The 11,577-nt window shown below is 40.1% G+C and overlaps 1 protein-coding gene across 3 annotated transcripts in view; it reads left to right on the forward strand.

Moving 5' to 3' along the window:
• Positions 1 to 10,304, forward strand: part of LOC127422218 (rho guanine nucleotide exchange factor TIAM1-like) — a 120,590-nt gene extending 110,286 nt beyond the window's left edge. For all 3 annotated transcript variants that reach the window (XM_051665561.1, XM_051665563.1, XM_051665562.1), the window contains 7 exons: positions 411 to 529; positions 1,074 to 1,182; positions 2,310 to 2,368; positions 2,608 to 2,713; positions 3,193 to 3,280; positions 8,216 to 8,388; positions 8,772 to 10,304. In XM_051665561.1, the coding sequence (XP_051521521.1) occupies positions 411 to 529; positions 1,074 to 1,182; positions 2,310 to 2,368; positions 2,608 to 2,713; positions 3,193 to 3,280; positions 8,216 to 8,388; positions 8,772 to 9,331 (1,214 nt within the window). In that variant the 3' untranslated portion in view covers positions 9,332 to 10,304. The remainder of the gene's footprint in view (positions 1 to 410; positions 530 to 1,073; positions 1,183 to 2,309; positions 2,369 to 2,607; positions 2,714 to 3,192; positions 3,281 to 8,215; positions 8,389 to 8,771) is intronic.
• Positions 10,305 to 11,577: the final 1,273 nt, after the last annotated feature.

Below are 11,577 nucleotides of genomic sequence, written 5' to 3' on the forward strand. Positions count from 1 at the left end.
TTTTTGTTTGGCTTTGTGTATTGTTTTGTTTTGCTTTGTTTTTTGCTTTGTTTTTTTGTGCTTTGTTTGGTTTGTTTTTTATTTGGGTTTTTTGTTTGTTTGCTTTGTGTTTGTTTGGGTTTTTGTTTGATTTTGTTAGTTTTTTTTTGTTTTGTTTTATTGTGTTTTGCTTGTGTTGCTTTGGTTTGTTTTTTGTTTTGCATTTGTTTTGTTTGGGGCTTTGTTTGATTTTAATTTTCTTTTGTTTTTTGCTTTTGCTTTGCTTTGTGTTTTGTTTTGTTTCGTTGGGTTTTAGTTTTATTTTATTTATTTATTTATTTTTTCAGTTACTTGCTGAATTACCAGCAGTTGATCTGTTGTGTTGTTCTGTGTAGTATTTGGTATAATTTCTTTTCTCTGCTGTTGTGCAGTTGCGATGAAGGCCATGAACACAGTTGCCAGTCACATTAATGAGATGCAGAAGATCCATGAGGAGTTTGGAGCTGTGTTTGACCTTCTCATTTCTGAACAGACTGGAGAGAAGAAAGAGGTCAGTTTGTGCAGTTTATATTTTTTTTAATGTGATGTGATTTTTTTTGTTTCATTCACTATTTCTTTGGCATCTTTTAGTCTTCTGCAAAAGACTAAAAGTGTTGTCAACTTCTGACTGTTTTCAATTTCCTCTCATGTTCTGCTGCAGATTTTAACTAAAAACTTCACATAAAACAGATTTACATTGTGGTGCTTTGTTCATTCTGCTTTAAATTTTTACTTTATCTAATTTTTGTTTAAATTTTATTAGTAGGTGTGCACAGAAGGTATATGTGTGGAATTCTGCAGGATTATACTTTTCCTCCAAATCAGCACAGAAGTGTGAAAAAAGGCACAGATTTGCTGTGGGTCTAATTACTGGTCTATTATCTGAATAGAGTGAAACTTTTACTTTAATTTATGTAACAGAAATTAATCTAAATAATGGAGCCAGGGACAGACGTGTTGCCTTCTGGATTGCAGACTGTGAGCTCTTTCTCTCTGTAATGTGAATCTGTGTTGTGCGAGCACTAACTGTGTCGTTTGCTACTGTATGATTACAGGTTGCTGACTTGTCTATGGGAGATTTACTCCTCCACAGCAGTGTGACATGGATCAACCCATCCTCTTCTCTAGGAAAGTGCAAGAAAGAACCACAGCTGGCCACATTTGGTACATTCTGCCCCCCCCCCAACCTGATTTCTGACAAAATCACAGAAGAAATGATAGTGTGCCTGCTGAGCTAGCTAGCTACATATGTGAATGTCACGAACAAATGTCTGAGTCATATTTCACTTAAAAATAAAAAGACAAAAATAAGAAATTATATTTTGCATAAAGAAACCGAAGCCTATACTTAGGAATTGAAATTGTATGTATTGTGACATTATAAGAATATTTTCCCCACCTACAATTCTCATTATACTGTCTGGGCACAATGGCCTTATTCATAAACCATGAACAAATTTGTGTGTAAATCATTAGTTAAAACATTCTTATGTTTAATTCAATAAAAAGTGTACTTAAGAATATATATATAGGCTTCATTTTCAAAAAATATATACAGTATATAGGCTTAATTTCCCCCATTGAGTTCAATGGAAAATTTACATAAGAACTGATTCATGAACAAATTACACACACATTTGTTGTGCTTGTATTTCATGAAAAAGGCACTATATATATATATATATATATATATATATATATATATATATATATATATATATATACATAAATCACCATAAATTAAATTCAGTACAACAAATACTACCATGATTACACTACAAATGTACACTACAATTTAAATTAAAATATTATTAATATTTTATTTATTTATTTATTTATTGCATTACATCTGTGAAATATGAGATATTTTTTGCAGGACAGTGGACTATGATTTGAGATTTGGGGTTAAAATATGCTTGTCATGAAAATAATGTCACCATGTAAAAACTCTTAATGGTCCTAAAACTGGCTTAATTTTATTATTTTATTTATGTAAATGATAATTTCTTAATATTTAATTAGATTTTGTGGGGATATTTCTTGTAAGATTCACCCTAGACAGACCGATAGACAGTGGAATTTGTTGTTTATAAACCTTGGCCTTTGCGTTAATTGCGTAATATATATATATATATATATATATATATATATATATACAGTGTCTTGAAAACATATTCAGCCCCCAACCATTATTACACACAAGTGATTTGCACACCCTAAGATTGAGTAATTCAGCTGTTTCATTTGTTTCTGAAGAGAACTGAATTTAATACATTTGCTTTCTCTTCCAGTGTTCAAAACCGCTGTTGTCTTCATCTGTAAAGACTTCTCAAAACAGAAGAAGAAAATGGTGAGTGTAGTGACCAGTTGAATCTTTTGTATGGGAAAGTTAAGCCCAAACACTTCTCTCTGTCTCTCTTAATAGGCTTTCATGGGCCTCTTAAAGACGTATTCAACAGTTAACTGGGTGTTGCATTTAATTGTCTTGTTTTGTTGAGGAACGTACAGCGTTCATGCCCAGATTCACTTGCAAATAATAATACAAAAGAGTCTTCTTAACACACACATCTCTGTCTCTGTCTTTTTCAGGGTGGCTCTCATAGAGCATCAGTCTCAGGTGAAGAGAAAGATCCGTTCCGTTTCCGTCACATGATCCCAACTGATGCGCTTCAAGTGCGCACCCTGTCCAACACAGGTAAGCTCACCTGTGCCATGCTGACCCATGGCCCAACACAGATTAATCAGTGCATGAATATAGTTAAACCATCTACAGGTTTTTGAATGCTAAAATTAATGATGATGTGTGCCTTTATGTGTGTGTGTGTGTGTGTGTGTGTGTGTGTGTGTGTGTGTGTGTGTGTGTGTGTAACCATTTTTATACTACATTGTGGGGACCAAATGTCCCCACAAGGATAGTAAAACCCGAGAAAACCTACCTTGTGGAGACCAGCCAGTGGTCCCTACGAGGCTAATGGCTTATTAAACATACTAAACGATGTTTTTTTGAAAATGTGAAAATGCAAAAAGTTTTCTGTGAAGGTTAGGTTTAGGGGTAGGGTTATGGTTAGGGGATAGAAATTATCGTTAGATCTGTATAAAATCCATCAAATGGATGGAAGTCTATGGAGAGTCCCCACAATGATATAAAAACATAGTATGTGTGTGTGTGTACAGATGGAGAGAGTGCAGCCGTGTGTGAGATCATCCATGTGAAGTCTGAATCAGAGGGAAGACCAGAGAGAGTGTTTCAGCTCTGCTGCAGGTCAGTGTGACTCACACACACACACAATTGAGGCAGTACATTACTGTGATTTTAACACAGTAAGGTTAATGGGTGTTGTTAGGCCCCTTGTGCCATAGTAAAATCACTGTGACACATGACCTCGAGTTGTTCCCTTTCTTAGGAACTCTAGCTGCGTAATTGTATTGGGACACGCCCTGAGTGTCACATGGTCTAAAGCCCTTATACAATCATGCAAATTTATTGGCTGGTGTCACGGACTCCATAAAAGTGCTCGCTTTGGTGCCATCAAGTCTGATTTTCTGTTCTTCAGTGCACGATTTTGTCAAAGCCCGTATTTGTTCCAGTGACTCACATTGAAGCAAGTATTATTAATCCTCCCTTTTGAGTGGCGAACACATAAGGACGTCATTTATACAGCGTAAATTTCAGAGCAATTTTAATGTGTTTTTTCCAAATATTACAAGGTTCTGACAGGCACAGCTGTGCTTTTCGAGGCTCGCAATTTCTTATCATGAGAATTCGTTGTTTTAAGGTAAGGAACAAATTGGCCCCTTTGTCCCTATTGTCATTTTCTGTGTTGTTATGGGAGAATGCACATGAATAAGACAATTGAGGAGCGGCCTCTGCCTTTCTGTCTCTCCCCTCCCCATTCAAAGTGAACTGCTCATGGCGGGGTGGATCATGCATGGGCCGGTGAGCCCGGCCTCAGAATGAGGGGGCTGGAATAAGAGAATATTCCCCAACAGAGTGATGGCAAACTAACGTGCAGAGTGCTTCACCTGTGTTATTATTCTTTCGGGATTCTATCGGGAGATGTGAGGTATTTTAACTTGTTTCTTTTATCTTTCGCCCGTTTGTGGACCACGTGGGTGTTCTGGCGAGACAAGAGACGTGCACTGTTATCTTTGCTCTGTTTTTGTTGCCGGCATGGATGTCGCTCTTTTCAGTCAGCTGTTGGATCTATACATGATGGTTTTGCAGTCCAACCAAGCGCATTGCGTTAAGGAATGACTTTGAGCTAATATCGGCTCCATTTGAAATTTCCCTTGTCTTTTCCCCCATGGCTTGCGCTGGGGAATGAGTTGGTCAATGCAATGCTTTTGTTCATGAGTGTATTTCGCGCTATCCGGGTACTACATGTTGTTCAACGATTATATGCTGGGATCGGTTTAGTGTCTTACCCGTTTTTCAGTACACCAATTTAGCTTAGTTTCCCTCGTAATTTACGCTGGTGAACGAGCATTTAATATTTTCAGCTTGAGTTTGCCCTCTGCCTCCATGACCAAGTGTCTCAGGGCACGCATTATATAACTCAGTGTACAATAAAAATAGGTCTACACATGAGCCTGACATGCTTGCTGTGTAACTAAGGATGAGCCCCCATTCAGTGAACGAAATTGGATGGTATAAACGTATCCATTTCTCTCCTGTTTGCCCTTCGGTCAGTATTGGAATGAGTTCGCCGTTGTATGTGCCTCGAATGTCCGACAACCAGAATATGGTTCAGTTTTCCCCCGCAGCTTGCTAAGGAGCAGACATAAAAAAAATAATAAAAAAAACTGCTTTATGAATTCAGCCTCTGTCTCCATGACCAAGGGTCTCGAAATATGCATAACAGAATTCGATGTTCATCAAGCGCAATTCCCCTCCATGTTTGCACATTCTTCCCCATTCTATGCTAGGGAAGATAGTTTATCTGGCGTCCTCTGCTGTAAATACATTCAGAGTGACCTTTTTATATTAATGTCTGATTGAATTCGGCCTCTGTCTCCATGACCAAAGATTTCAAGACATGCATAACAGAATTCGATGTTCATCGGGCACAAGTGTACATAAAACACACAGTGAACATAAGCACCACACGTTGTCCCATAAAGAATGCTGGGGCCATTGTGGCAAACCAGTTTTCTCAAATAAACATTCCCCCCAATGTTCATACACTTTTCCCCGTTCAAGTACGAGAGAACAGGTTTATTCTGTCAGCGTCCCTGCTGTAGATACATTTCAGGGTGCTCATCGTTTATGCCTAAATACAATAAAGGCAAAAACTTTATCAAATTCCATTCAACCAGCCACAGTATTGGAGGAGTGAAGGCTTCCCTCTGATCTGCCGCTGGTTCTGGGGCAGTCGCCAAAAGTAACCCAAGCATGCCATCTAGTGGTTACAGGTCGCACTGCAGGCAAGAGTTATGCATTAATCCCTCCGTCTGTCCGTCTGTCGGCTTGGCAGCAGCTGTAGGGCATTTCGAACAGGATACTTTTTTGATTCTTAGAAAAAGGGGCAATAGAGGAGATTCCTCCTCCTCAGAGAAAATGCAGCTTTTAAAGCCATTATTTTCTGGTCCTGAAAAAAGATGACGGCTTGCATACCATTCTGGATTTTGAGACGTTTGAATTTCGTTCGAATGAAATGTCAATTCAGAATGCTGACACAGAAACAAATAATGTCACAAGTGCAGCTGAGGGACTGGTTTGTGACAACAGATTTGAAGGACATTTATTTCCATATTCAGATTGTGCCAAAGCACAGGTGCTTTCTCAGATTCGCTTTCGGGGGCAAGCATATCATTTTTGCACCCTTCCGTTTGGACTTGTACTGTCACCACGCACTTTCACAAAATGCATAGATGCAGCATTGACATCCTTGAGGCTTCAAGGCATCCTCGTTTTGAATTATCTCGACGATTGGTTGAAGTTTGCCCACTCTGAGAATTTGCTGCCCAACATCGAGATGTCATTCTTAGCCATTTGATCTAGGGCTGTGTGTAACCTAGACAAGAGTGTACCGTTGCTAGGTCTGGATTCGTGAGTGATGCAGGCGCATCTGTCTCCAGTTTGCGTTCTGTCATTTCGCCAATGTCTAGCGATGTTCAGAGTGGGACGCGTTCTCCCTGCAAGAACATTTCACAGGCTTTTGGGACTCATGATCATGGTTTCCGCTGTCATTCCCTCGGGCATGTTGCGTGCAAGACCTTTTCATTGCTGAATGAACTCCACAAAGGGACTTCAACCACTGATGAATGTGTTCCGTTTCTTCTAAGTGACTTGTGGGTGCTACCGAACTCTGTAACCATGGAAATTCCTTCTATTGGGACAGGTGTGTCCCAGCAAAATTATAACGACGGATGCCTCCTCCACGGGTTGGGGCGCTGTATACGAGGGTTGTCCAGCCTATGGGGTTTGGATGGGCCAGCGGCAATATTGGCACATAAACTGTCCAGAGATGTTCATGGTGCTGCTGGCATTAAAGATTTTCTTCCCGGAGATTCAGCGCAGCCATGTCATCATCCGGTCAAACAACAGTATGGTGGTGTCCTACATCAATCGCCAGGGAGGAATGCATTCTCATGCCATGCTGAGACTGGCACGTCGCATTCTTCTGCGGGCACGGGACAATGTGCTGTCTCTACAAGCTGTGCATGTCCCAGGCCGGTTGAATTTGGGGGTGGATCTCCTGTCCAGACAGGAGAGTGGACATTACATCCTCAGATTATGGAACAAATCTGGAGAAGGTTCAGTAGAGCAGAAGTGGACCTGTTCACTTAGAGCGAGATGTCACATTGTCCTCTCTGGTTTTCTCTCCCTCCCCTGGCACCGCTATGTTCAAGTGGTGTATTTTTGCTTCTTGGTGTACAGCATGAGGTGAAAATCCAGTTCATGCCCTGTCGGTACAGTGCTGGATTTTTTTGCAAGAGCGCTTCACTCTTGGGTGCTCCATTTGAGCCCTTGGCAACAGTCGCTGATACGTTTCTGACTCTTTAAACAGCTCTGCTAGTAGCATTGGCATCGTTTAAAAGGGTTGGTGATTTGCATGCCCTGTTGATCAATCCCTTATGTATGGATTTTGCGCCAGGGTGTTCAAGAGTGGTGTTAAGACCTCGTTTGAGTTTATTAATTTTCAGGCTTTCTATCCTCTCCATTTGAGTCAGAGGAGCATGAAAGATTGCATATGCTTTGCCCAGCTCAGGGCTGTGAGTTTATGTTGACCGTACAAGCCAGTGGCATTAGTCAGAGCAGTTGTTTGTGTGCTTTTGTGGCCGCAACAGGGGTGTTTCGGTGACCAAGCAAAGACTGTCTTATTGGCTTACTGATGCAATTTCAAGTGCTTACGAAGCGCGTGGTTTACCTTCGGGTATTCGAGTCCATTCTACGAGGAGCATGGCATCCTCATGGGCTTTGGCTAGAGGTGCGTCCTTGGAGGACATTTGTATGGTGGCAGGGTGGTCCTCTCTGCATACATTTGTTAGATTTTATAATCTGGATGAGGGTTTGTCTCCTGCTTCCCAGGTTCTCTCTGTTGGAACAGGAGTAAACTCATAATTTTCTCTGTTCAGACGCTTTCGCTTGATTGTGCGCTGCTATATGCTTGCCACACGGGCGTAAACAGTTGGCGGCTACTGTTCGTATGGTGGGAATGTATATCGTTCCCTATGCGATTACGCAGCTCGAGTTCCTATGAAAGGGAATGTCTCGGTAACGTGAAACATAACCCTGGTTCCCTGAGTGGGAACGAGACGCTGCGTAAGCTGGCCATACACTCTAGCAGCTGCATAGGCTCGTGCATTCCTGCAGAAAATCTGACTCGATGGCAACAAAGCGAGCGCTTTTATGGAGCCCATGACGTAGCTCCTTAGGGGCATCTCTTAAGCGCCACCAGCCAATAAATTGCCATGATTGTGTAAGGGCTTCAGACCACGTGACACTCAGGGCATGTCCCAATGCGATTACGCAGTGTCTCGTTCCAAGCCGATTTGCACTATTATTATGTGAACATGGAATATCAAAATGAAAAACACATTTATCTAACCCATTTATTAACATTTGAATGAAACATTTGAATACATTTTAGGCTAATCTTTGACATAGGTTAAAGATTAATATGCATATTAAACTAATATTATTGTGCAACATAATGGTAATTTAATGTTCTGTTTGCTTACTTTGTATCTTCAGTTCTCCAGACAGTAAGAAAGACTTCTTAAAGACGGTTCACTCCATACTGCGAGATAAACAGCGTCGTCAGCTTTTGAAGACGGAGAGTCTTCCACTTAGTCAGCAGTATGTTCCCTTTGGAGGGAAACGCCTGTGTGCTCTAAAAGGAGCTCGACCAGCCATGAACAGAGCAGGTACACACACACACACACACACACACAACCAATCAACAAAAAGAAATATAACAAGAACAACAAAGAACAATAAATAATTCCAGAGGTTGAGTCAGTGTGTTAAAGAAGTGGGGATAGATAGTTAGACAGACAGACAGACAGACAGACAGATGGACGGATAGAAAAACAGATGGATACATAGATAGACAGACAGACAGATAAAATTGATAGACAAATAGACAGACAGACAGACAGAATAACCAGATGTTTTTCCAAAATATTTTTACCTTATAGTATATTTTTCTTAAAACCACTGGTGACTTATGTCTACAGAATTTATAGAGATGCTTGTGATAATTGTTATGATGAAAGTTTGTGAACTAACATTTGTTTACATTTATCAGTTTCTGCACCGACTCGCACTCTGGGCCGGAGGAAACTGGTTCGAAACCGCTTCACCATCGACACGGACATCGTTTTCGACACAGAGCCCGACAGCGACTCGCCAGACTCCCAGCATGCCGAGCAACAGGGCGTAGTTCCAGCAGGCGACACCGACCGCTGGGTGGAGGAACAGTTTGATCTTCAGCGTTACGAAGAGCAGGAACACGACGTGAAAGAAACTGACATTCTGAGTGAGGACGATGACTTCTGTCAGTCCGCTCTCAGCCCGTCCACTGAACCGGACATGGAGGGACCGCTCTCCACTCTCTCTCTGGAGGGGGATACGGCCGAAGAAGAGGAGAAGGAGGAAGAGGAACAGGGAGGAGAAGAAGTTGAGGAGAACAAGAAGGACTTCAAGGACTACAAATCAAAGCATGCTGCCAAGTTGTCGCATTTAGGCAAGCAGTGTGCTATGTCCGTGACCAGTGTGGATGAGCAGGCGGTACCTGATGATGTCATCTGGGTGCGAAGGGACGACAGCAGCACAGAGAATGAGACACAGGAAGACCCCGAGAGCTGAAGCGCATCAGGAGTCAGACAAAAACGGTGAAAACCAGTGCTTGACGCTGCACTAGAAATGCATGATGACGGCTTCTCCGCGCTAATATTCCTGAATGTTAGACAACTTTTTGAAATAGCTGTAAGATATCACGCTTTTCCACCATAGACACGTAAACACATTAGATGAGTTCTACATGTGTGCTGTGGCCAATCAGAAACCTGGAAAACGTGGTGGTACAATCAATTGATTTAATCAACGTTTAGAATTGCACATTTAACCGCTGACAGCTTCATACGTTTGGCCGCCAACGTCTGCCAAAAGTTTCTCTGTTTTTATTGTTTAGTTTTTGCATATGAGTCCTAAAGCTGTTTAATTACAAAATAAGTTGTAATAACTGGCTGTAATTTATTTATTATATTCTTTAGATGTAAGAAAAACAACAGCCTGATCAAATATCTCACGTTTTAATGAATTTTTTGAACATTGTCATATATTTGTACAGAGAAGCTGTAAACACTGTTTTTTGGTTGTATATATTTGCGTTTATTTCTTTTTGACTTATCCGAGACCGATTTGAAAGGTTCTGTACACACCGAGCAGTATTCTGACCTGAATTATAAGCTACATGTAAATTAAATATTCATATTACATTGGAAGTTGATTTAGATGTACAAATCACAGGTCAGAGAAATGCCTAACGTTGTTAAACAAAATTGGTTTAGACTTTTTTTTATTGCTTTTTTTACAGCTTATTCTAGGTCACTGTTTCCTGTTTTACTTGAATTTTGTTGATAGTCAAAAGTATGTTTATTTCCATGATTTAAAACTCCAAATTTGCTGGATGCAATCAAGAGAAGCCACTGGAAAAAATATTTTGGATGAAATTAAATTCTAATTGAAATTGTTCCCATTGAGCTATAGAGACTGCATTATTATTTTGTAAATAGAGTTGTTGATTGATATTATATCAAATAAATTTGTTTCGTACATATCCAAAGACGATTTCTTGTGATTCCTGCGACAACTAGGAAAAATACCAAAAGTGCAACTGGTGTTTAGAACTGCGTGTGTGATTTTGCCCCTAATGTATAAGTCAGTTATGATGGAATTTGGTTTTACTGTACCTCTTGGCATTTATGAAAGATTGGCTTCATGCAAACACTTCAGGCAGAATGCTTAAGAGGAGGAAATATAGAGGAGTAAAGCAGTTAATCTCTCATCACTCATACGTCTCCCAGATACACAAGCTGATAGCTGCAATGAAACAGTTCCTCTCCTCAGGCCAGAGTAACATCAGAAGTCCACACACACATCAGGAGTGACAGAAGACAGTAGTGTATTTCTATAAACTGTCTTCAAGCTAAAATTCCAATACATATTTTTGTAATAGCTGCTGGGTAAACAAGTAAGCACAATAAAACCACACTGGTATGTTTAAGGGTCAAAAGTCAAGGGTCAACTCTGTTATTAAGATTTTAACCCAAAGGTTGAACTGTGTGTTTCATATTTCTTCTACTTGCTGTGTCACAAATTGTTTTGCTGCTTAAATTGCTGAAAAGCCAAATATAATTTTAAATTGGCTACAGATATCTTGTGGAAGATGGCAGGTATGTTTACATTTTACATTAGAACATGTGAAACAAGTAGAAAGGTTAAAATAAAGAGTATAAGCACATAGCAGCATTTCATCAAGGAAGATGACAGACGCTGAACACACAAGACATGATATTTGTTTTTATTTTATTTTACTTTGCAGTAGAACTGTAAGTTCTTCATTAAACTACACGTCACTTTAAATTATGAAAACTATGAAGCATAGTCAGGTGTATCCGCCTGAAACTATATTATAAAATGAAGGAACTAGCTTTGTTTGCATTATACTATGTGTGCAACCAGAAGTACGTCTTTGTAGTGTTTCCTTTAGACATTTTTCGTAAAGCCTACATGTTAAGTTATGCAGTTTATGTTGCTCTGAAAGACAGTTTTCTAAATCATTCTGGTACATGATTCAACATTTGCTTTTATATGCTTCAGTGATATGTATACTGCTTTTTTATGTGTTTTGAATGAGTTGTGTTCACAACTAATGTCAGTAACTTTATTTTCAACTTCAAGATTTTTGGTTAAAATATAGAGTACATAGTGGGGCCTGGGTAGCTCAGCGAGTATTGACGCTGACTACAACCCTTGGAGTGCGAGTTCAAATCCAGAGCATGCTGAGTGACTCCTTGGCCTGGTTGCTAGGGAGGGTAGAGTCACATGGG

The sequence above is a fragment of the Myxocyprinus asiaticus genome, chromosome 31 (assembly GCF_019703515.2).
Source record: "Myxocyprinus asiaticus isolate MX2 ecotype Aquarium Trade chromosome 31, UBuf_Myxa_2, whole genome shotgun sequence".
Lineage (NCBI taxonomy): Eukaryota > Metazoa > Chordata > Actinopteri > Cypriniformes > Catostomidae > Myxocyprinus > Myxocyprinus asiaticus.